Here is a 26,484-nt window from a genome sequence, read left to right on the forward strand (position 1 = left end):
TAAGACTCTGAGCTCCCAATGCAGGGGGTGCAGATTTGATGCCTGGCCAGGGAACTAGATCCCACATGCATGCCGCAACTAAGAGTTCACATGCCACAACTAAGGAGCTGGCGAGCCACAACTATGGAGCCCGCAAGCCACAACTAAGACCTGGAGCAACCAAATAAGTAAATAAATAAAATAAATATTAAGGGACTTCCCTGGTGGTGCAGCGGATAAGAATCTGCCTGCCAATGCAGGGGACACGGGTTCGAGTCCTGGTCTGGGAAGATCCCCCGTGCTGCGGAGCAACTAAGCCCGTGCGCCACAACTACTGAGCCTGCGCTCCAGAGTCCATGTGCCACAACTACTGAGCCTGCATGCCGCAACTACTGAAGCCCACGTACCTAGAGCCCGTGCTCCGCAACAAGAGAAGCCACTACAAGGAGAAGCCCGCACGCTGCAACAATCGCTGCAACTAGAGAAAGCCTGCGCACAGCAACGAAGACCCAATGCAGCCAAATGAATAAATAACTAAAATTTAAAATCTTAAAATAAATAAATATTTTTTAAAAGACCCAATACAGCCAAATAAATTTTAAAAATTAGAAAAAAGGGGCTTCCCTGGTGGCTCAGTGGTTGAGAGTCCACCTGCCGATGCAGGGGACACGGGTTTGTGCCCTGGTCCCGGAGGATCCCACATGCCGCGGAGCAGCTAGGACCGTGAGCCATGGCTGCTGAGCCTGCACGTCCGGAGCCTGTGCTCCGCAATGGGAGAGGCCCGTGTACCACAAAAAAAGAAAAAAAAAAAAAATTGGTGGGGGACGTATTCTTGTGCTCCCTTTGCATGGTCTCTATTTTCTTTGAGTTATGTTTACTGTTTGTTTTGTTCTCTGACTTTTGTGTTGGGGAATTTCCTCAAATAATGATATTAGCTAACATTTATTGAGCATCTACTATATGCCAGACACTGCGTGCTGGTTTTACAAAGATGAATAAGACAAAGTTCTAAGCAGGATAAATACAAAGATTCCTAGGCCTATTAAAGTGTTGAAAATCAAAAACAAAGAGAAGATAGTAAGAGCAGCCTGTACTGGTCAGGGTTCCCCAGAGAAACAGAACGAATAGGATACAGACGTAGCTATAGTTAGATATATAGATATATATACTGATGGCTTCCAAATCCCTTTCTCCAGTCCATATATACCACCCTCAAATCAAATCCATCCAAAACTGAACTCACCACATTCTTACTTCCCACAAATCACAAATCTGCTTCTTCTGTGTTCATTTTCTCAGTGGCACTATTACCTACCCAGCTACCCAAGCCAGAAACCTGAGAGCCCTCCTAATGAGTCTACTTCCTTCCCGGCACTTTCTATATCCACTTTCCCCAAGTTCTGGTTCTTCTAAATTCTGAATATCTCGTGTTCATTTGTTCTCTCCAATTGCACTCTCACTGCTCAAGTTCAAGCCTCATCATCTTTAGCTTGAGCTACCACAGTAAAACTCTCAGAACTTCAGCTTCAAACTACCCACAACGCTACTGACAGCCTAAGTAACACAAATCAGACTGTGCTATTGTACCTGTGGACAAACTCTAAACTCCTTAGAATGCCATGCAAGTCCTGTCCTGTCAGGAACTGGTGCTTGCCTCTGTGGTCCAGCCTTATCATTTCCACTTCCCTTATAATCCAAGAGTACTGAAATTACTTGTAATTCATCCCAACAAGTCATGATCTTTGTTTTCCCCTCCATGCCTTTGCCCATGAAAAGAATCCTTAGAATGCCTTCTTCCACCTTGTTCATTTATAAAACTCTTATTTATTCTTTATAAGACATCTCAGTCATTTCTTCTAAGAAGCCTTCCTTGATCTCCCCAAGCTGGGTTAGCGCCTCTCTAAGTGGTCCCATGGTTATGTGTATATATTTCTCATAATACTTAACCCTTAAAGCTACCTTGCTACATATGTGGCCCCCAAGTTTACAAGTGAACCTTTCAATGACCAGAACTAGTGTCTTTCATCTTTATATTTCTTAGCACATAATAGGAGGTCCAAAAATGTTAGACTAAAATAATTTCTTTCCTTCTCCAGTCAATTTGTAATATAGTTGCTAGTTTCCCCATCTGATTTTGTCCCTCTTCTCCTTAAAGATTTGCCAATAGCTTCTGGAGAATACAGTCAACATAGAGGAAATCAGAGCCAAGAGATAGAGAAAAAGAGACAGAAGAGGAACATGCCTTGTCTGTGACTTGCCTACTTGCTAGCCGCTCCCTGACACAGGAGTCATTATGTGACACATCCCCCAGGGACTGATTCATGGATGGACATGAACAGGACACAAATGGAGGGGGAAGAAGTGGGAGGAAGGCCATTTGGACTCACTTGAAACACACAAAATAATGGGGTTCCCATAAGAAAGAGGGATTCTATCACCCAAAGAAGTAATAAAGGAAAGAATTGGAGTAGATAAAAATTATAGCTAATCTACTGTAAGGGAACAGTGTGTCTAGAATCCCCTTGTTCCCCACTTATCCACCTGGCAAAGTCTGACTCATGCTTCATGATCTATCCCAAAATTCATGACTCTGTAGTCTTTCCTGACTCCCCATGACAAAAGTTGTTGTTCCCCTTTTTAAGTTCCTATAATTTCATGCTCAGTAGCAGGTATAATGAAGTTAGATAGGCCTGGCTTCAATTCTAACTTTGACTCATCTTTAAAACAGGGATACCACCATCAACCTCAAAGGACTGTGGCTGTGATTAAAGATGTCAGTATAAAGTGACTGCATATATTAGGCACTCAGATGTTAATCTTGCTCCCTCCTCCTCCCCACCTTATGCCGCATTAGAATGAATTCTTTGGAGAATTAATTTTTTACTCTTCTGTATTCCCAGCACCTAGGCAGAGCTTGGCATATATTGGGTTCATGATAAATGTTTGATAATAGACAAATATGGAGAGGGGGATACTGTACTGATGGAAAAAACAATTACCTGTAGTAAAGTTGGCTGTATGTAGGACTTGCTCCTCTGGTAAACTATAAATTCCCTGAGTATAAGGGCCACATTGAGCAAATCTCTGCATTATCCTTGCCATGACTTAACAAAAGGGCTTTTCTGGTAAGAATCAAAAGACTTGAGATTGGATAGCCCCAGGATGGGTGAATTTGGGCGGCTCTTCCTCTGAAGAAGTCAGTCTTATAAAGTACGTAGCTATACTGCCCTCTGAAGACTACAGATTTTTCTCAGAACATCACTGAAATAGATCTCCCTATTAAGAGCTATACCCAGAACTCTGCTGAAGCTTTAAGTTTTCACATGTGAAATGTTGCAAGAAGCTCTTCTAAATTTCCCGAATAACAATTTCTAAAAATAGGGAGACCCAGGAGTTAAAAACACAAAGTTTTCTCATTGTTCTTCTTTCTCAAATTTCTTATACTGAGGAAACTGTTTTTAAAAAGTAAGCATGGGGAACTCCCCGGCGGTCCAGTGGTTAGGACTCTGTGCTTTCACTGCCGAAGGTGTGGGTTCAATTCCTGGTTGAGAAACAAAGATCCCACAAGCTGTGCGGTGTGGCCAAAAAAAAAAAAAAAGTAACCATGTGTATTGCTATTACAGTATACGCTATATTTATTAGACAATTGACAAGAAAAACAATGTTTGCACAAGAATGCCAATTTATTCTTTTATGGACACATGAACACAAAATATCCCTGCAGGCCAAAAAAAATTGCAAAATTTAAACAACCATCATCTTATCTCAACTCGGGAATACCACCCCTCCCTTAAAAGTTTAGAAAGTACCTCATATTGCTAGAGACATACATCCAGTCCAAATTTAATAAAATACATTTTAGAACATCACAGGCCTAACAATATAGAAACAAAAATGACACCATTAGTCAAATGAACAAATGCAAACATTTTTCAGCTACTAGACATAGAAAGAGCATGAATATGTCAATAGCAAGGGGTAAGAAAATGGTTAATCGATAACAAGATCTTCCCTTTTTTTTTTTTTTTTTTTTTTTTTTTGTGGTACGCGGGCCTCCCACCGCTGCGGCCCCTCCCGTAGCAGAGCACAGGCTCCGGACGCGCAGGCCCAGCGGTCATGGCCCACGGGCCCAGCCGCTCCGCGGCATGCAGGATCCCCCCGGACTGGGGCACGAACCCGCGTCCCCTGCATCGGCAGGCGGACCCTCAACCACTGCGCCACCAGGGAAGCCCTTCCCTTTAATTTTACAAGGAAAAATCCTTGGAGTTGAAGCAGTATTGATACAATGCCCTCAGCCTCCACTTTCTTAAAATGAAAGCAGAGCTACCACCTTGCTATTGAGCAAGAAAATCTTACAGCACATCCACAAAGGGTTGCTAGGGCAGGGCGGAGAGGGTGAGCCTGGTTAAACAGTGGATTACCTTTTCCCACAGGAAGGGTAGGTAGCTGAGCCAGGTAGGTAAGCTCTGATATAGGCTGGGCACCAGATCCTAAAATACAGACCATATAGAATATGTCTGCTTGTAAATCATCACCTTTGGAAGCAGCAAATAGAATTTACAGTAAGAATGAGTATGTTCTGCCTGCCCAGACTGCTGGGCAGCTAGTTCACTCTACAGCTAACAACAACAACAAAACATAATTGGTTCAACATTTGGATCTTCACCACTCTTTTAATGTCTCCGTGCCTTATCCCAAAACTGTTAACTCTTTAGCATTGCTACATTTAAATCTTTCACACCACATGACAGTGCCTGAACAGGCTGCATTAAAAAAAAACCAAACAGCCTACACCTACTTCTGGAGAATGCACACCTCCCATTGATTGACACATGCATAATGATTCCATCAGTCCCAAGGGGTTAACGTGTTCAAATTGTCAAGCCAAATTAAAACTATGCATTCAGACCTGCTTGCAATAAGTATTGCTGCAACTCGGATTCTGCCGTAATTATCTCTTAAAGATCCACCACTAAGCAAGTTTTTTCCAACAATCCTAATTCTCCTATATTTCTTTCCTTTTGTCCAAAACGGCAGCATTACACCCACAAAGGTACTGTTTTCCTATAAAAATAGGCCTCCCGGCTTTTCCTCCACCACTACACTGATTTGCCCCAGTGTACTAGGACTGACTGAAGTCTTACAAACTACAGTTCAAGGTCGAGTGTATAGCCCATCTGCAAGCACGTCAGGGATTCCTGGCACTCCGCCTTGCTCCCTGCTCCATACATGCCAGGAGATGGTGAGAAGTGACGCTTCTTCTGTGCATTATTAACAAGCAAGTCCGAGGCACTCAAGTGCAGATGGGGTGCCCACTGGCCAGCCAGCCAGCCACCAAGAGTTCTTCACATCCTGGACTCCAGCAAGTCATCCTTTTCCTAGAGAAAACTTCCGTTTTTCCTCCTCTTGTATCCAGGGTGGCCAAGCTGAAGGGTATTTTCTGTGCTCTCCCTGAACAAGTGTGAATAAAAAGCAGCAGCCAGACCCTCACCAACGTGTCCTGATTTGTAGTGTCCAAGTGAGGTATTTGCAAAAAAGGAAAATCTTAAGAAATTAACATCTGCCATCTTCTTCACTCCTGCCTATGCTGTGCCTCAATTACAGAGCTTGCTTTCATCCCACTCTATGAAGAGAACAAGGACGTCTGCACTTGTATCTTAATGAGCTTTAGGACTCCATATACATTATAAAACTCTCAGAGACCAGTCTCAGCAAACACTGGTGGCGCCGCTGATCAACAGCACATGGAAATGTAAACTTTAATGTATTTACAAGCTTGTTTAAAAGACTGAAGAAAAACAGTGCTTTATATTGCTGGGATTTTGAGAAGGCTAGTTTAAGAGATTTGGACCAGCTAATGAGCTCAAGCAACATCCTTCACCGTTAGATCCAGTGTTTCCCCCACCAGCAGCTTCCAGACAGAGGTGGCAAAACCGTTTTACCACACTGCATCTATCTCTTCCCCCAGCACCTTCCTCAGCCATATGGAGTGGATCTGGGCCTTTTATCCCTCCTTTCAGCTCTCACTCCTGAGGTTCCAGGACAGAGAATTCCAAGTCAGTAAAATTTGGGCTGGGAAACACTGGCTGGAACTATCAATACTCTATGTAACTGTTGTCCATTCACAAAGTATTATCTACACTAAATACAAAATACCTTTTCCCCCACATTTTAACTGATGCTTGCTTTAGATCAACTCCCTTTGTTTGGACAAGAAAGGAATCCTGTCTCCCTGTGAACGGAATCCAGAATCTATTAAGAAAAATCAACCTTTTCTATGCAGTTTTAGTTTAATAAAAGGAAGGAAACCCCACCAAGTACATTTCAGGTTGAAAGAGAAGCAAAAAATTTGCACTACAAGTAATTGTGTGAGTAACCTTGATTCCCAGGGAATAAAGTTTTACATGCTGGTACATTTTTGCAAGTTGCAGCATCACTCAAGGTACCTTAAGGACTGGCAAAGCCTATTCAATAAGGAAGCATCCTGGTTCTAGCTTATTTTAAAACAAAGTGACAGGACACCAACTGTGACTATAAAACAGATAAAAAAGAATTCTTTAAAAAGGCATGGAAATATATGTCTTTTCTGACCAGTTTCAGAAATTGCCAGATTATGATCTATAAGAAATAGCTGATAAAAATCATACCGAAATCTCATCTAAAAAACTACACTGTCAGGGGGAGGAAGAGGAGGGACTTTAAAAAATGTTTATTGCCAAAGTTAACTTGCTATGAGAAAAGTTTAAAAATCATTTAGATCTAACAGACCACACAGCAGCAAAAAATGGGCACTTTTGAAAACTCTGAAAAATACTAAAAGCTAATTTTTTTCAAAGAGGGGGAAACATGAGTACTTTTACCATGGCAGTGTTATCTGTCACCATGACATGCATTACATGTGTTACACATTCACAAAAGTCAACCAAATAAGAGAACTGCCTGTCTGAATCTGCAGCCAAATATAGTGCAATTGCCTGGCAGCCTGTACTTGCACCAGCACAAGTCTGTAGAGATCAATAGATAAAGTAGTAAAACTAATAAAACTCTGTAAAACTTTCAAAAATTAATGCTCGTTAAAGGCATTTACAGTGGCGAAGTCAGAAATCTCCATTAAAAAGCCTATGGACCCACACAATTAAATAGTTACACTGAACTGAAGTAGATTGTTTGGTTTTTCTCTCCCATTTATGCATATACCCCACTCGACGAATACAGAAAAAAGGAATAAGCTTCTCCTGTAAGACTAGAGGGATGCGGTGAACACCACAGCTAGCAAAATAGTCCATAGAAACCTTTCTCATAAAGTCCTTTAGAAAGTTCAGGCTGAGTAGCCTTTGCATGATGAGGTAAAAATTCAGTCCAGTGCATCAGAAAAGATAATCAGTGAGTATCTATTACTTTAAAAAAATGGCTCAATTTTGTTGATGCATCAGACAGTGCTGCGAAGTATAGATTCAGTGCAACTGTTCTGAGTTGCTGGTAGAAGACCACCTGAAGTCAACTTGGCTCTCTCTAGAGGCAGTAGGCGTTTGAAACATTTTGAGCCTGCATGGGGTGCCAAACCGGTTGAGTTCTTTTTCTGAGACTCTCAGGCAAAATACATTGTGTGCTGGGTATCATGGTGGATCTGCACAGCTTTAGCCAAGGCCTGAGGATCTCGGCCATTGCTCTGTCCTGACACATGACTGCCTTCCGCACTGTAAAGAAAAGAAAGCAAAAAAACCAAGAGTAACAAAAGACCACTTCAAACTCCACATGTTTCAAATAGCATGAATAGTACTAGATTCAAGATCTTGGGCTCAAGGTGTGGCTCCTTAAATAATTTGTAACGTCTCTCTAAACATCAGTTTGCTCAACTGAAAATGCAATACAACTTATTTAATGGCTGTTGCAATTAATTAGAATAATGTCTGCAAAGACCCAAATCTTCAGCAGTGCCTACACAAGGACTTCCATTGTCTGTTATGTCTGGTTAATGCCTACTTGTCCTTTAGGCTTCAGTGAAATGTCATTTCCCCCAAAGAAATCTTCCCTGATTCTGAAGTTCAGGTCAGAGCCACCTGGAATATACTTGCACAGAATCCTCTACTTTTATTTTATTTGAAAGATTATTATTTGGATAATTATGTATTTCCCTACTGGGATGTAACCTCCAAGAAAGCAGCAACTTTGTCTGTCTTACTCACCACTAAATCCTTAGTGCCTGCCACATAGCATTGCCTCAATAACCATTTGTTGAATGGATGAATGAATGAATAAATGAATGTGCTTAGCACAGTGCTGGAACGTAACAGATACTCAGCAAATGTTACTATGCCACCAGCCTTTCTTGTCTTCCCCTCACTAGCTATACGAGCCTGGACAAGTTAACAACTCCTCTGAACTTGATCTTTTAGGATAACAGTAACAACTTCTGAACATACCTTTTAAGGGCACCATGTGATAAAAGGCTTAGTAAATGGGAAATCACCATCCCTCTTCTGACTTCTCTACTTAAATTATTATTACCCTTATCATCTAGGCTCAAAATCTTAGTCATTTTTTACTTCATCCTCTTCTCTGTCACTCACATCCAATTAACTGTTGAGTAATATCTATTTTATCCCAGGATTAGCCTTTTACGTTAAACAAAGGTAATCTTGCTCTAACATATTCTTCCAGCTTCATGCCTGCTATTCCCCTTTCAAATGCTCCAACCAAAGAAAACTTGCTATTGTTCAAACATGTCACTTGTCTTCTCTTCTTTGTGTCCATTATTCCCTCTGCCTGGAAAATTCTTTTCTCTTCTTTGTAGAGCCAAATCCTACCCATCCAGCTATGAAATCTCTAACAGACTTTCCTCTGATGTCCACTTTCATCTATACTGCTATGGGCTAATTGTCAGTTTTATGTTTGCCTGTATTGTATCCCATACTGAAGCATAAAATCCCAGGAAACATGTCTTCCTCAACTTACAGTTTTTAGTACCTAGCACAGTGTTGGGCACACAGGCAATACCTAGTAAATGTGTTGAATGAATATGTATATTACAGAATGGAAGGTACAAAGCCACAGCTGGGCATTTTCCATAATAGCGTACTTTCAACCCGTACAGAAATAGACTTGCAGTGGAATGTCTACTATTTAGCAGCTGAATTCGGACTTGGGGAAGAGCCCAGAAACTGCTACACTTCACAGATGGTCATTTGGGGAAAAAAATTTAATGCAGAAAGCTTGTTTAGTTATTTAATAGTAGCTCAATATCAGGTCAATATGTCTGATTCTCCTGAGATCATTATTTGGGGGTGAGAATGGGCTGGTACCCCACCTGTTCCCGACACAAACCCAGGTTCCCTCTGATACATTCTCCAAGACTGTTCTGAAAGTAAAGTGAACTGGTCAGGACTTCCCCCTTGCATGAAGTAGAATCCACAGGCCTGTGACTGCTCTGACTGGAGCCAGGGCACTGGGCTGGACACCTTTTCAGGCTGCTTAGGACCTGAGCAGAACTGAAATGCATTTGGCTCTATAGGAAATCCACAGGCAGTTTCAAATGAGACTGCTTTTTGGGGCAGACTTTAGACACATCATACAAGTATGAACAAGCCTGGGCAATTTTTGGACCAAAAGTCACATTATCAGCTCTTAAAGGCACATGTAATTTTATTTGCTCCTTGAAATGTAAACCCTAAAAGGAAGTTTAACTCTTCCTAAAAGTTTTCTATAGTAGCTCATTTTTTTTAATATGCTGCTAACACAGACAGAAAGATTTTATTTGCCTGAGAAACTTGCCTGTCATGATCTTTATCCACCAGATGATACCTTGCCCTGAATGCTACAAGGCGGGCATAATAGGCAGGGGCTGGAATAGAGACTGAGCGTGTGCACCGCACATAGGTATGACATAGCTGGTAAGTTAGTAGCTGGAGCTCATCTGCAGTGAAGCAGTTGTCATCCCACAAGACCTGGTAATGTGAAGGACGGCTGGTTCCCTGGAGAAAGAGTTTTATGATTAATGTCTCTGACATGGGTTGACTACCTGAGAGAATTGAAACCTACTTAAATTCAGAAATATTCCTGCCTAGAACACCTACAAGCAGATACCTAGACCAAAAGATAACAGTTCTAGGATACAAGCATTAACAAAGTTATGTACAGTGTTTAACAACAAGTCTACTCAAGCTAGTTGCTGAATTTGCAAACACCTCCCTGTCAAATCAAAGACCTGGACTAGCTTCCAAATTACCTGAATTCCTGCATGACTACAGAGGTAAAAGTCAAACTCAGATGGATGTGTGATGGTGCTATCCACGGTAGTGCCTGCTGGTACATTGCCACTTTTCCCCACCTAAAAAAAAAAAAAAAAAAAAAAAGTATAATTAGTCATCAAAGTGCTAAATTGAGCTCAAGCCATTAGTAACAAGTTAGTATACTGCTCTTAAGTGAACTCTTGAAAATCAGTTTAATTCAAGATGTTGAATTTTCTGTAACTTTCCATTAGCCCAACTATTTCAACCTTAGATATTTTCTCAAATATACTCCACTGTTTCTCTAAGGGAATCCAGACAAAGAATTATTTTACCTGTGGCTTTGGGCTACATTATTGTCATCTATTTTACAGATGACACTTTGGTGTGTTCACAGAGGGGGAAAAAAGACATTTAAGATGGATAAGCTTCCTGAGGGGGGGGGAAATCAGTTTTATTCCTTATTTGGAGTTAAAAAAAAAAAACCTACAACTTTCAGTAAAAGTTAAGATGAAGGAATCTGTGAACTGGTTCACCAGGTTCAACAAAATTAATACTTTTACAGGATCAATAAAAGAATTCACTGGCACATGCATTATCAGGAAGAGTGCATTGAAATGAGAATTAGGAAAACCACAGTTTCAGTTCTAAGCCCAGCCTTGCAATTACATACCTTGAACAAAGCATAATATCTTTGGGCCTCAATCTAATCACCCATAAAATTAGGTGATGATCTCTGATACTTTTAAAATTCTAAAATTCTTCTATAGCCAAATTCTAAAATCAAACTTTTAGAAAAGCAGAGAGGAGAACTTCAAGAAAAGGAATTAAATCTTGCTATTTGGTCAGTTTTCATCCACTTCTGCTGTACACATGGGTTCCACACGAGGTAGTACATTTAGCATATTGGCACAAATTTGATGGGAATTTATTTGTCTCCATTCTAACTATTGTTAACTTCAGCTGAAGATCATGCACCAATGCATATAATAATAACATACATGAGTATAGAAAAGTCTCATTCCATGAAATTCATATGTGACCTTGGGTACCTAGCTGGACAAGAGGAAACGTAACTGAGCTACAATCATTCTAGTATTGTTTCCCAAAGTGTATGCTTTAGAGATATTAGTTCTGCAGGATGTGTTTAGGTGTTTTATGGTCAAATAAATTTGAGTGATACAGGGTTAAACCACAGTTGAAAGGCTTTTCTATTGTATGACTTCTCAGAACTTTTATCTAGTAATGTATAATCTTTAAGAGGGAGATGGAGTATACAGCATTTCCCAAACTTATTTGACCATAGAATCCCTTTTTAAAAATCTCTTGGGGGCTTCCCTGGTGGCGCACTGGTTGAGAGTCCGCCTGCCAATGCAGGGGACATGGGTTTGTGCCCTGGTCCGGGAGGATCCCACATGCCACGGAGCGGCTGGGCCCGTGAGCCATGGCCACTGAGCCTGCACGTCTGGAGCCTGTGCTCCGTAACGGGAGAGGCCACAACACTGAGAGGCCCGCGTACTGAAAAAAAAAAAAAAAATCTCTTGGAATCTACAGATGAGAACCTAAAGAGGTGCTGCCCTGGGGAAAAGGGGGTCCAGGCATGTTCATTTCAATAATTATTGCTTGAGCACCATGTGCAAGGCTCTGCAACAGATGTTGGGGATGAGAGACAGAGTCACAGAGAGAACTAAAGAACCTGCCCTCCTGCTCTTCGTGAAAGTCACAGGCAATGAACTGCAATGCAATGTAATAAGGGCCTTATGGAAAGCACTGGGAAAAGCTGGTGGGAGGAAATGGTTGAGCCATGCCTTATAGGATAAGTACAGGTTGGATGGAGGGGATAGAATGAAAATGGAAACATTCCAATACCCCTTACAGTCAGGAATGGATAAACAAACTGTGGTTCATCTATATCACAAACTACTACTCAGCAATAAAAAAGGAACAAACTACTGATACATACAATAACGTGGATGAATCTCAAATGCATTATGCTAAGTAAAAGAAGCCAGACCAAAGGCTATGACTTCTTTTCATATGACATACTGGGAAAAACAAAACTATAGGGATGGAATATACATCAGTGGTTGTCAGGGGCTGTAGGTAAGGGAAAGGGCTGACTACAAAAGGGCATAAGAGAGTTTTTATGTGTGACAGAATCATTCTATATATTAAGGTGGTAGTTTTACACAACTGTATGCATTTTTTCAAAACATGCAGAACAGTATGCTAAAAATAGTGAATTTTACTGGGTCTATATTATATCTTATTATAAAAATAATGGGGAAAAAAAGGTGGGATGGATGTGGTCATTCCAGGGATAAAAATACACAATGTATATGGGAAATGGAAATAGTCACATTGCTAATGGAAAGTGTATGGGGGCATGGTGAAAGATCAAACTAAATGTGTTTTGGCTACCGTGGGAAAACACTGAGCATCATAAGAAAGCATCTGGTAGGCAATAGGGGTAAGATTTTTGAGCAGTGGAGTGGCAGGATAAGATCTGTATTTTTAAAACCTAGCCCTGACAGTAGGTGGAGGATATATTTGTGAAGGAGGAATGGAGACAGGGAGACTGCTAGGAGTCTCCTGCAGTAGGGCAGACGGAACACACAAGAGGAAGAGTTGAGCCAAGAGATTTCAGGGCAGAACACAGAGAATTGTTTGACCCACTGAACATGGGAAGCGGGGACAGGAATAGAGGAGAAGAATTTAAAGACAACTCTGAAGTTTCTCACTTGGCTGACTAATACATAGTGATGCCAAGCAATAGAAGAATAGTAAAATTGGGGGAGGAATAGCTTTTAGATGCGGAGAAAACAATAAGGAGAAGGTTTAGATGTGCTTTGCTTGAAATGCCTGTGGTAGATTGTATCACTGGTGCCAAATATTCCCATGCCCCTCCCTGGGGGAGGATTATACATCCCTACCCAGTTAACTCAGAAGTGGCCATGTAACTTCCTTTGGCTAATAAAATGTGGCGTGAAATGTGCTACTTCTGGGCAGAAGCTTTAACAGCCAGCATATGGCTTGTCATGTATCTTTTTTCCCCTCTACTACAATGACTGGTGAAGTTCCAGACAGATGCTTCTCTGTCAGCCTAGGTTCCAAAGGGAGGACAGCGAGGTCCCAGCTGTAGCAGTGCCACAATGAATGTGTAATGTCAACAATAAATAAATCTTAGTTAGCCACTAAGGCTTTGGAGTCTTTTGTTACCACAGCACAGCCTAGCCTATCTTGACTGATACAATGCCTACAGAGCATCTAAGTAAACTGGTAGACAGAAGTGCAGATCAGGAGCTGCACAGAAAATCTGGGGCTGGAAATACAGATTTAGGAATCTATAAGCAAATAAGTGAATCTGGAAAAGTAGGTGAGACTAAGGGAGTTGAAATTGAGAAGAGAAGAGAGAAATGTGAAATGCCAGGAAGCATCAATGTTTAATGGACAGAGGAAGAAGAGGAGTCAAAGAAAGCCTAATTAGGGCTTCCCTGGTGGCGCAGTGGTTGAGAGTCTGCCTGCCGATGCGGGGGACGTGGGTTCGTGCCCCGGTCCGGGAGGATCCCACATGCTGCAGAGCAGCTGGGCCTGTGAGCCATGGGAGAGGCCACAGCAGTGAGAGGCCCGCGTACTGCAAAAAAAAAAAAAAAAAAAAAAAAAGAAAGCCTAATTACAGAGGTGGGTAGTGAGCCTGGAAAATCATATTGCTAAGGCCAAAGAAGGCAAACATCCATAAGTGCTTCAAAGAGGTCAGTGTGGGAACTTGACAAGATATTGCTGGATTCAAAATGAGCAAGTCATTGAGAGAACGACCTCAGTGGAGTCAGTGAAATAAAAGTCAGGCAACAGAGAACTGAAGTATTATGTGAGAAGACACAAAAGGAAAATCAAGTTTTTTTTTCCTATAAGTTTGGTCATGAAAGGGAGGAAAGAAAAAATGGCAGATAGATTGAGGGAGAAGGGAAGTTTTGAGGGAGACTGAGGAAGAGTTGAGAAACTATAAAAGGTGAGGAGAGGGAGGCAATGGCATGGGAAAAACTGAAATTTTGAAAAAAAAAAGGATAATTAATGAAGTGAGGCTCTACAGAAGGCAGAAAGCATTAAAAACAAAAGCATAGGTGGAGGGAAAGAAAACATAGGTGGAGAGATTAGCCTCTGAGATTCAAGGAAGAAAATAAGAAAACACAGATTTAGCTAAATTTGAAAGTAAAGGGGAGGAAGCCGAGAAAATTCATGCCTTCTCAATTTTGTTTTCTGGAGGAAATAGAAGGTTATTCTATTGTTGGCAATGTAAATTGTTGGCAACGAATGCTTCATGGATGGGGTTGGGGACTTGAGAAGAGTATAAAGGTTTAGAACAGATGTTATGCGGAATACGATAAATGAAAAGAAATTGCAGCATCAAAGGCCTGGCTGAGATTTGCTGTCAAGAACTTGTATTATGGTTCATTATTAAATAAATGACTTTTTTCCTCAGCAACCTCCATCAGCCCAAGACTAGAAGCAGAAGAAATGGGCAAGTACGCTAATTCAGAGTTGGAGACTGGCAAGAGGCATGTTTAGAGAATTGAAGATGTTGGTGTCAGGGGTGCAAAGTAGACCAAGGATTGGGACTGTCAATCTTCAAAGGTCAGGAGTGACACTGGATGGTCAAGAACAAAGCTATGAGATAGCTTGGGGGTTTAGAAAGATAGTCCAGGTCCTAAAGTTACATGAATAGCAAGTCAACAGTGGGATGGAGTGTGAGTATGCAATTAAGGAGGGGATGGCAGGATGTTTTGTGCCCAGAACTCGGTCAAGAGCTCAGAGAATTTGAATTAGCAGAATTTAAGAAGTATTACCAAGTCAGAGTTTGGCAATTTGGAAGACAGTATTTTTTTTTTTTTTTTTTTTAATTTTATTTATTTATTTATTTATGGCTGTGTTGGCTCTTCGTTTCTGTACGAGGGCTTTCTCTAGTTGTGGCAAGTGGGGGCCACTCCTCATCGCGGTGCGCAGGCCTCTCACTATCGCGGCCTCTCTTGTTGCAGAGCGCAGGCTCAGTAATTGTGGCTCACGGGGCTAGTTGCTCCGCGGCATGTGGGATCTTCCCAGACCAGGGCTCGAACCCATGTTCCCTGCATTAGCAGGCAGATTCTCAACCACTGCGCCACCAGGGAAGCCCTGGAAGACAGTATTTTGAATCTGAGCTGATTGGTGGACCTGTGGCCCAAGGGTAAAACCTTAGTTCTCTAATGATTCAGAAAACAAGAAGAAACAGCTCAGCCTTGGATTAGAGACAGAAACTAAGCATGTGGGACTTCCCTGGTGGTGCAGTGGTTAAGAATCCGCCTGCCAATGCAGGGGACACAGGTTTGAGCCCTAGTCCAGGAAGATCCCACATGCCGCAGAGCAACTAAGCCTGTGCACCACAACTACCGAGCCCCCGTGCCACAATGACTGAAGCCCGCGCGCCTAGACCTCGTGTTCTGCAACAAGAGAAGCCACTGCAATGAGAAGCCCGAGCACTGCAACGGAGAGTATCCCCCGCTCGCCGCAACTAGAGAAAACCCGCGTGCAGCAACAAAGACCCAACGCAGCCAAAAATTAATTAATTAATTAATTAATTAAAAAGAAAAATCTAATCCTTAAAAAAATAAAACAAACTAAACGTGTACTAGAACACAGTGGGAGTGACCCACAAGACAACAAGATCAGGAAACAGAAAGAACTGGTCTCTCTGGGAGTGGATCGGGGAGGGCCTGAAAAAGTTGAAGTAATGTCATAGAAAAGATCATAGAAGTAAAGTCATCCAACTCTGTGTACCTAAAATTTACCTAGTTTACACATTAATGTCAGATTAGAAATAGGTTACACAAAATGCCTTTTATCAAATGCTAGAAATTGTACCCAAAATTAACATTCATTTACTAAGTTAATCCTTAACAACAACCCTGTGAGACAGGTATTGTTCTTAGCACACTTTACAGTTAGAACATTACGGCTTAGAGAAGTTAACCTGTCCATGGTCAGTAAATGTGACATCACAAGCATTCAAAGTGTGTACCCTAAGAATCCCCTGCACTGATGTAAAATCATTTGGAAGAGAAATTCTTCTTTATACCCTAGAACCATGCCTTAGGCGCTGGTAGCAAAAAACAGCAAATGGTAATAAAGTCCAAGTAGTAAACCTTCCCTTTGGAGGTTTCCTGTATCACCATAGTGTACATGGCTTTTTTTAACTTCTCCCTCTAAAAACTCTAGAAACCAGTATTGCTGTCACATAAGAGAAATATTCAGTCTTGAAACCTGTATCATTCAAAATTGCTCATCTAAGCTCAATTGGAGTTAGTATGCTTATTAAATTATTATTAGGCACTTCTGCTTTTAAAAAAAAAATTATATGTATGCCTACTCAAAAACACATTCACAGGACTCCCCTGGTGGTCCAGTTAGTAAGACTCTGCGCTCCCAGTGCAGGGGGGCTGGGTTCAATTCCTGGACAGGGAACTAGATCCTGCATGAGTGTGCAACTAAGAGTTCCCATGCTGCAACTAAGAGTCCGCACGCTGCAATGAAGATCCTGCATGCCGCAACAAAGACCCGGCACAGCCAAAATAAATAAATATTTTTAAAAAACCAAAAACATATTCACTTGCATCAGATAATAAAGCTTATCCTATGTGTTCTTACCCTCTCTGTTTTATCTGCACAGAAGAGTCGTGTGTGATGTCTTTTCTGCACCACAATATAGGTTATTCCCGGCCGGTAATCTTCTTCCAAACTAATACATGCCTTTCGAATTGCTATTAGTTCTGGCCAAGCTACCTAGGAGTTAGAAATAAAATGATGTTTAATTGAGAACTTGCCTATCTCTCAGGCATCTCTCAGATCTGATTTACTTGGAGTGGCAGATGGGAGGAAACTCCATCAGATACCTAGAAGCCCCAGAAGGCAACTATGGGATTACGAGAGTACCTGTTTCATCTGTCCCTCGGATACCCCTCCACGGTAATAGATGATCCGAGTGGGTTTGAAGCGTGTGGATTTGTAGAACTGGATCAGCAGCTCTCGAACCATGTTAGTAAGGTCCTGGATTACCTCCTGACTATAGAGGAGCTCCTGGGAGATCTCCTGGCGGGACGTCTGCACCCGAACAGTGGCACAGTACCGGCTGGGGTGGCCGTCCATACTGCCAACGACAGCAGCAATGGAAGGCTTCTTCCCATCCCCTGCTGGGGGGTGCGTGACATCTGCTCCCAGGAAGATGACAGGCTGCTGGAACACCGAGGGCCTGCTCAGATTTAAGGAGACATTGCCACTCAGACATATGGATGAAAATGTTTTTGTTTAGCAAGATCACCAGACATAATCACAGGCATAATCTTATGAGAATAAAGACGTGCCCATTGGGAGAGAACTCTAATGCCCACTGAGTATCTGTGCCACCCAGTACAATATATTTGAACTGACTAAAGAAGCCAACATGGTTCTTCTGCAATAGTAGGAAGGGTAGAGTCAAGAAGAGGCCCCAACCCAAATTTAGCAAAATCTCTATGTGTAAAGGGAAAACTTTCCCAGAACAGGCTTTCTTGGGATCCTGGGATTTCTACAATGGATACTGAACTGCACAATGTACATGGAACTGGGACAAACCCCCCAATATATGAGACTTAGGGAAGAGAATAAAGTCTATCTCCTTCCCTATTTTATTTTCTCCATATATTTATCACTTTTACCACATATTTTACTTATTTATTTTATTTATTGTACACACACACACACACACACACACACACACACACACACATGAATGTAAGCTCCATGAAGGCAGGAATTTTGTTTTGCTTTGTCTTGTTCACTGCTGTATCCCTAGTGCCTAAAACACTGCCTTGCTCACAGTTGGCACTCAACTAATATTTGCTAAAATAATGAATTCATTTATTTGGCACTAATTTACCTATGGAATTAAGGAGAAAAATATCATGCATGTATTACTTCTCTGGTAAATTCTTAAAGGTAGGATTTGGGACTGTGAATATTGATTTTTTAAAGTATATCTAGGAGGCATCCCAAATCTGAAAATCTCATGTAATAGGTACTAAAGATGAGGTTCCATGTGGGCAGAGACTGGGTTGTATTTCTCTATATATATCATCATACAACATGGGTTTGGCATAGTAGGGTATAAGAGCAAATGTATATACATAAGATACATACACAGAACATAATAACAGCTTACATACATTATGTACCAACCAGTGTGCTAAGTACTTCACACGTATGAATTCATTTAGTCCTCACAACAATTCTATGAGGGTAGTACAATTATTATCTCAGATTTCCAGGTTTAAGAGATGAGATATAAGAGGATAAGGAACTTCCTCAAGATTACACAGTTAGGAAGTGATAAAGCTGGAATCCAAACCCAGGAAGCCTGACAAAAAGGTCTGTACTCTATGCCACTATGTTACATTGTTTGGGGTAAAATTAAATCAGGCTTTAGGTTAACTTCCCCCATGGTCTGTATACCTCATCTACCAATGTTGCAGGAAGTATTTATTTACCTAGAAGTTTCATTCAAGGACAAAAATGAGAACTGTGATACAACTGTGTAAGAGTAAGGCACTCAAATTCACCTTCTTCTTAAGTATGAAAATGACTAATATCACAGACAAAATTTAACTTCCCAAATCACTTCCACATACAGGATTTCACATAAAAACATCGTAGAGTAGACAAGTCAGATATTATCTCAACAGACAAGGAAACTACAAGTTAACGAGGAGCCGCCCAATCTACGAAATGGGCGAAGGACTGAACAGGCCCATCACAAAAGAGGATGTTCACTTGGCCAATAAGCATATGAAAATGTGCTTAACATGATTAGTCATCAGAGGATTGCAAATTAAAACTATCATGAGATACTATTACCCCCGACCAAAATGGATAAAATTAAAAGGACTGATACCACCAAGTGCTGGCAAGAAAATGAGCAACTAGAACTCTCAGTGGAAATATAAATTGGTACAACCACTTTGGAAAACGACAGTAGTCCCCCCTTATGTGCAGAGGATGTGTTCCAAGATGCCCAGTGGATGTACCAAATCCTATATCTACTGGTTTTCTTTCCTATACTAATGGATGGGTAGCATAAACAGCTTAAATACACTGGACAAAGGGATAATTCATGTCCAGGGCTGGATGGAGAGGGAGAGTTCGAGATTTCATCGGGCTACGCAGAATGGCACGCAATTTAAAACCTAAGAATTGGGACTTCCCTGGTGGTGCAGTGGTTAAGAATCCACCTGCCAGTGCAGGGGACACGGGTTTGAACCCTGGTCCGGGAAGATCCCACATGCCACGGAGCAACCAAGCCCATGTGCCACAACTACTGAGCCTGCGCTCTAGAGCTCACGAGCCACAACTACGGAGCCCACATGCCACAACTACTGAGCCTGCGTGCCACAACTACTGAAGCCCGTGTGCCACAACTACTGAAGCCCGTGCACCTAGACCTTGTGTTCCACAACAAGAGAAGCCATCGCAATGAGAAGCCCGCACACCACAATGAAGAGTAGCCCCTGCTCGCTGCAACTAGAGAAAGCCCATGCACAGCAACGAAGACCCAACTCACCCAAAAATAAATAAATAAATAAATAAATTAATTAATTAATTAAAACTGAAGAATTGTTTATTTATGGAATTTTTCCACTAAGTATTTTCGGACAGAGGTTGACTGCAGGTAACTGAAACCAGGGAAAGTGAAACTGCAGATAAGGGGGGACTACTGCATTTGATAGTATCTATCAATGCTAAATACATATATTTTCTATAAGTCAGCAATTCCACTCTTGCAAGAGTAACAGTACTTAATTCCACCAAAAATGTAGAAGACTTGTATAATAAATGTATAAGAATATCTAAAATTTTGTAGTATAATCATAAAATGAAATAATACACAACAAAAAAGAATAAACTTCTACTTAAAACAGCAACATGAATGAATCTCATAGACATGATATTCAGCAAAAGAAGACAGACACAAAATAGTATATACTGTATGGTTCCATTTATATGAAGTTCAAAAACAGGCAAAACTAGGGAATTCCCTGGCGGGCCAGTGGTTAGGACTCTGAGGTTTCACTGCCAAGGGCACAGGTTCAATCCCTGGTCGGGGGAACTAAGATCCCACAAGCCACGGGGTGTGGCCAGAAGAAAAACAGGCAAAACTAATCTATGATGCTGGAAGTCAGAACAGTCAGAACCTTTGGGGGTTATCTATTGGGAAGGGCCACGAGGAAGCCTGATGAGGTGCTGGATGTGTTCTATATTTAACCTGGGTGGTGGTTACATGAGTGCATACATATATAAGAAAAAGTAACCAAGATGTATATTTGAGATTTGTGTGCTTTATCATAAATTATGTAAGTTAGAGCTTAAGAAACAAATGAAAAAAGAGTTCAGGATCTTACCTTTGATGAGGTACAAGCACGTTGTTAATTCCTCCGAGCTTTGCATTTATCTTCAGGCAAAGGTTGGAAAGGGTTTGAGGTGAGGTCTTCACTACATTTTTCACCTGGACACACTGTGTAGCCATACCCAGGAGGGTATCTCCAACACGTTTCACCTCCGCTACAAAAATAAGTTTATTAATTAATTAAAAAATGTTGATATATTCTCCTGATTACTAAAAGTAGAGGGAAACACCCCCCCACACACATTAACATTTACAAAGTGCCTACTATATACTGTACGTTGTGCTAGATGCTTTTCATGTGTGGTCCTTTCATCTGCTAAACCCCCAGGGCAATTTTTTTGAGTTTGGAAGGCTCTCTCCCTACCCTTTTCTTCCCTCCTGCAGGCTTTGAAGCTAGTCCACTTCCTTTATTCTACCACACAGCCTGCCACCACTCACCACTCACTCAAGTCCCTTGAGGTTCCTTTTCCCACAGGACTGGTCTGGCAAAGAAATCAATCTCCCCAGCTCCTCCCTCTCAGTACACACACCAGCCCTTTGAATTCTAAGGGGTTTTTTTTCCTTCCTTCCCCTCCTCCCCCAAACACTACAGATAAAGAGAAGCTAACAAAAGAAACAAATATAGAGAGGGTTGAAGGCATTTTATAAAGTTCAAATGGTTGGTCTACATAGTTTCCAAATCCTTTACTTAGATGATAAGTCAAAAGAACTTTGTATCATTCTTCTTATAAGAGATACAAACTAAGCAGCTCCTATTCTGGAAGTGGTAGGCTCCCCGCTACTCTGATATTCCTAAATGCTTTTCACCAGACATTCCAGTTCTCCCTGTTTTGGGGACTATGGTAAAATGGCACTACCCTCATTACCACTGCATTTCCTGCCCACCATCCCACTTCCCCCACATAGGTTGGGTGGGCCATATAGCTGGTTGTGACCAAGAAATTGCAGAAGTTAAGAACCCTCCAGGCTCTCTTTTCTCTCTGCCATGGAGCCAGCAACATTCCAAAAAGTGATTGGGTTCCAGAGTGAAAATGATATGATGACATGGTCTACCCTCAATGGACACATAGCAAAAGCAAAAAATAAAACTTTGTTGCTTTGAGCCACTGAGAGTTTGGGATTGTTTGTGACTGCAGCATAACCTAGTTTATCCTGACTGCTACAACTACTACTTGAAATCATCCCTCATTCAACATTAAAGGGGTCCATACCATATACTGGTGTCTTCCCAGGCAAGATAACCACTATTAGCTGTAGGCCCACATATGTCATTTTCAGGTGTTTAAACATGGGCTCCACGCTGTCTGCACCTTGTGCATACTTGCAAAAACATGGCTGACCCTGGATGGGCATTCCTGCATCCTTAGAGATTTTACGGAGCTGGTCAGTGAAACTCCTGTTAAAATAGAACCGGTGGCACAGTGCTTTCATTTCAGGGCACATTCTTAGCATTTATTTCCCTCTAAGATATTTCTTTCAGTTCTGTAAATTCTTAGCCAAATTTAGAAACAAATAAACAAACAAACAAAAAAAACCCATCTTTAACTGGTTGCCAAAAATAGCCTGGAAGTTGTATCACTGTAATTATAATGCAGAAGACTCTGTATTATTAAACTATCAGATTATCATTTAGAATTTTTAAATAACTGTGCCTCAGCTGGGCCTCAGGGCCTAGAATAGCATTCCTGTTCAAAGATTTTTTAAACATTCAAGTCAGTAATTCCAGACTGAAGAAAAAAGCAAGGTCAAAATTTCAGGTAACGTGTATTTTGGTAAGCCAGGTACAAGAATAGTTGGGTAAGCTTGTGCTCAACTGAGAACACAGAAACACACTGTCACAAAATCACCATATTTAGGGTGACATTCAAACTTGTAATAGATGTGATTCAATAACAATGTCAAAAGAAATCATCACTTTAAGAAAAAGCAAAACTCATGGTCAAGTTTTAATTTTGGATTTGTAGAAAGCTTTCAGAATGATTTGCTGCATTTGCCAATGTTTTGTAGGATTCCTTTCTTTTCACCCCAGTTCCCTTTTCCTGTCGTGATTCTTCCACCCTTTTCACTAACTTCCTGTATATAGATAACTGCATCTGTAAGATGTGAACCAATGATCCTAGGCAGTGACCCTCAGTAAAACAAGCTCTCTAGTACACTGTAATGATTAAAAATGAACTAGTTTTTATTTTATCTTAGCTGAAAAGATACAATTAACCCCAAAGGAAGCTTCTCTAAGAACTCAAGAATTTGCCAATCGGCACTGCTTCAGCCTTGTTAGTCACAAATTTCTGCTCTAAATGTAGGAAGCTGAGTCAGATTCTTAATGTAATTCCCAAGTCTGCAATTTACTATAAGAACAAGGTCTTTTTCCTATAGCCAGATGGTGTCACTATAGGAGTCTGGGATTCAGTGCCAGTGTACACAGCACATTCACATAAAGATGATATTTTCATATCTGGAAGGGATATTACTAAGCTGAAAATATGAAGATACTCACTTTAGTAAATCTTCCCTACATTGTTTCTGAGGCGCAAAACAAGCAACTGCCCAAACTTTAATTTCAATGCCAGCATAAAACTGCTTTCCTCGCATGTCCCAGACACCCTGGTTGGGTGTGGCTACCGTTTTATTCTTTAAAAAAAAAAAAAACAAAAAAAAAGAAACAAAAGAAAAGAGAAAAGACATTACAATCTAAGGCCATTTTAAAGTTGATGAGGGGATAAACAAAACTCTATTTGATATTAGCCAAAAGACAAAAAGCAGTAATGAGCAAAGCTATGAGTAAATTCAGTGTGGTGTAGTGGAAAAACCCTGGATTCATCCCTTTTGATTGGTTGTTGGAAGAAGCTTGCTGAATAAAATGAAAAGCTTACCCGGCCTCCGTATTGCAGCATTGGTGCTGGAAGTACCCTGCCTGTGAGCTCAGTCATTTCATTATGGACAACAATACCAAATTCTTTAAGATATGGATCAGGTCCGCCCACCATGCTGTTACTCTTCACCTAAAGAACAGGAAAGCCTGCATATATAAAAACCAAAGAATAACTGTGTCCCATCAGGCATTTTCTATTGTTTTTGTTTTTGTTTTTGTTTTTTGTTTTTTTCCCATCTGAAAGCTAGCTTATCTTAAAGACCATGCCTTACTGACCAGTCTACTGATTTCTTCTTGTCTGTCAGGAGCAGATCTTGCTGTGGCTTTGATCATCGTGGAAGTCTGATTGTCTGTGAGCTTCTTTATACATCGTTGTCCTGCCACTATATTACAAACCTACCAAGAGGCAAAGAGGAATTAGTTTGTGTAATGGGCTTCTATATCTTAAGCCTTTGCTGAACTGTACCTTACATCTTCCATTTCCAAAAAAATGAAAATTCTGTTATATGGTGAAGTTATCTGTCCAAAGTATTTTAGAGATTAATATTAAATTCTATCACTAGTTTAGAACATTTCTTTTTTAAAAAACACATTCAAGAGATTGGCAGATTAGCAAAAGAAAATTTAGTTTAGCTTACCTCAAGTGGCAAGTATGTATGCTTTTGTTCTTGTCCCACCTGGAGACAGGGAAGATGGGGGTATTTCAGTTGCAGACTATACTTTTGCTTAAAATATTGAGCTACTGTACATTCCATTGCTTGCCCATTTTCTAGCTGTAAGGGAAAACTACAAAAGAGAATGTCTTTTTAGAAATTTCTTCAAGTTCTTTTTTTTTTTTTTTTCAAATAAGCAAACAAACAAAAGCCTACTAACATTTTCTACCTTGACCAGTCACTTAAAAAAAAAAAGGTCAATCTTTATTTGGCCATTTTCACTTAAGCCATTTTAGGGTTTAATCAGGATAGCGATTTTGTTGGAATTTTACATGTCTGTTTGTTGAAGCTAAGATGAGAACATTTTTAATTAAAATGGAAAAAGAATTTAAATCAAGAAGAAGCCGCAGAACCAGAAAATACACAGACTTACTAGAGAGGTCAGTTAACACCTACAGATACAAATACAATCTCTTGATGGCTTCTTAGAGATGAGTAAATTCAAATAAGGTCCTGGGTCATCCACAGATGATAACATAAGATAACTTTTGATAAAATGAATGTAGCACAGTTACTGAGGCCACATCTTCAGATCCCCAAACCAGGACAAACATATGTGGATTTAGAGGCCACAAGACCAGATACATGAACTTGAGACTGTGTCAAGATATTTGGTATAAACCGGGGAGCATGATTTAAGAGAGACTCTCCTGATTTCGCTCTTCCAGTGGACAAATTATCTCAAACACTTGGCACAATAATTACTTTAATCTTGCTTTCTTAGCTGTTAATGGCCCACAAAGTAATAATGCAGTGAGGATCACCTGTGTGATATTTGAATCTATGTGCTTTTAATTTTCATGCAAAGATTATATAGTTCTATAAGTATAGTTATTCTTACAGGGTACTGTGAAATAATTAAATAATGAGAAAGATAGTTCTTTTTGAAACAAATGCTACAATTCTCAATAGTGACTTCATTTTTTTCCTTAGAGAATGAAGTCAATGGTATAACATGAAGAATATATGGGACATCACTTTACAACTCAAGAAATTCATGTGATGTGTACATGAGTTCATACTGAAGAATTTATTCAAATCAGACTGAATTTATATACTACATTTATCCAGCGGCCACCCCAAAATTTCAGTTATCTAGAACAAAGCCCTCCAGGTGATTTTGATGTACACTTGTTTGAAAAAGTCTTCTGAGTGAGGAAAATAATGTAAAGTTAATATAGTTAAGTTTATGCTCTTTACTTAGAAAAGCCAATATTCATATTTATGGCAGACATGAGTTTAATGATCTTGATTACAAGAATAAAACTTACATATATGGTAATTTAAAAAGCACTTTAATATATATTTTCTCATTAGGTATAGCTCACAGTGGACTAGAAGTTGGGTGATTAGAAAACTGAGATTGCGTAAGCATAAATGAATGTGCTGCTGGAGGCATACCATACACACTGACAGCTGGAAGAAGTGACAGCTAGCTACAAAAGGGGGGAGAAAAATCCACATAAAGCACAAAGCAATATGTATCTTCCCATGACAGCTTTTATGACTTACAGGCCTTAATAGATCCTTCAGGCCATGCATTGAGAATTACAACACTACAATAAATGATGTTCATAATGATGACTCTGCATCATTATATAAAAGTTGATCTATGTTTAGCATACTCTGTTTAAGAGGTGAAATGACTTCCCTGGTGGCGCAGTGGATAAGACTCTGTGCTCCCAGTGCAGGGGGCCCGGGTTCAATCCTTGGTTAGGGAACTAGATCCCACATGCATGCCACAACTAAGAGTTCACAGGCCACAACTAAGGAGCCCGTGTGCCGCAACTAAAGAAGCCGGAGAGCTGCAGCTAAGACCCGGTGCAACCAAATAGAGAAATAAATATTTTTTAAAAAAGAGAAAGAAAAACTGGCTGGATCATAATTACATTTATAAAAAAAAAAGAGGTGAAATGAATTAAAGGCATGAAATATGTTTTATAAATATTTCTATCAAAAATATTTAAAACATTTTCTTTTTAATTTTTTTATTAGTTTCTGCTTTATAACAAAGTGAATCAGTTATACATATACATCTGTTCCCATATCTCTTCCCTCTTGCGTCTCCCTCCCTCCCACCCTCCCTATCCCACCCCTCCAGGCGCTCACAAAGCACTGAGCTGATCTCCCTGTGCTATGCGGCTGCTTTCTATTTTATTTATTTTTATTTTTAGTTTTTATTATTTTGACCACACTGCGTGTGGCATGTGGCATGCAGGATCTTAGTTCCTT

The 26,484-nt window shown here is 40.5% G+C and overlaps 1 protein-coding gene across 2 annotated transcripts in view; it reads right to left on the reverse strand.

The window, feature by feature from the left end:
- Positions 1-3,409: 3,409 nt before the first annotated feature.
- The window catches only part of LOC308613333 (protein argonaute-4), a 39,657-nt gene continuing 16,582 nt past the window's right edge, over positions 3,410-26,484 (reverse strand). For both annotated transcript variants that reach the window (XM_081226654.1, XM_081226655.1), the window contains 11 exons: positions 24,178-24,325; positions 23,816-23,935; positions 23,541-23,669; positions 23,165-23,298; positions 21,879-22,063; positions 20,663-20,822; positions 17,166-17,484; positions 16,881-17,015; positions 10,205-10,306; positions 9,751-9,950; positions 3,410-7,676 (listed from right to left, as the gene is read on the reverse strand). In XM_081226654.1, the coding sequence (XP_081082780.1) occupies positions 7,568-7,676; positions 9,751-9,950; positions 10,205-10,306; positions 16,881-17,015; positions 17,166-17,484; positions 20,663-20,822; positions 21,879-22,063; positions 23,165-23,298; positions 23,541-23,669; positions 23,816-23,935; positions 24,178-24,325 (1,741 nt within the window). In that variant the 3' untranslated portion in view covers positions 3,410-7,567. The remainder of the gene's footprint in view (positions 7,677-9,750; positions 9,951-10,204; positions 10,307-16,880; positions 17,016-17,165; positions 17,485-20,662; positions 20,823-21,878; positions 22,064-23,164; positions 23,299-23,540; positions 23,670-23,815; positions 23,936-24,177; positions 24,326-26,484) is intronic.

This window comes from Mesoplodon bidens (genome assembly GCF_964165515.1).
Source record: "Mesoplodon bidens genome assembly, chromosome: 2".
Classification (NCBI taxonomy): Eukaryota; Metazoa; Chordata; class Mammalia; order Artiodactyla; family Ziphiidae; genus Mesoplodon; species Mesoplodon bidens.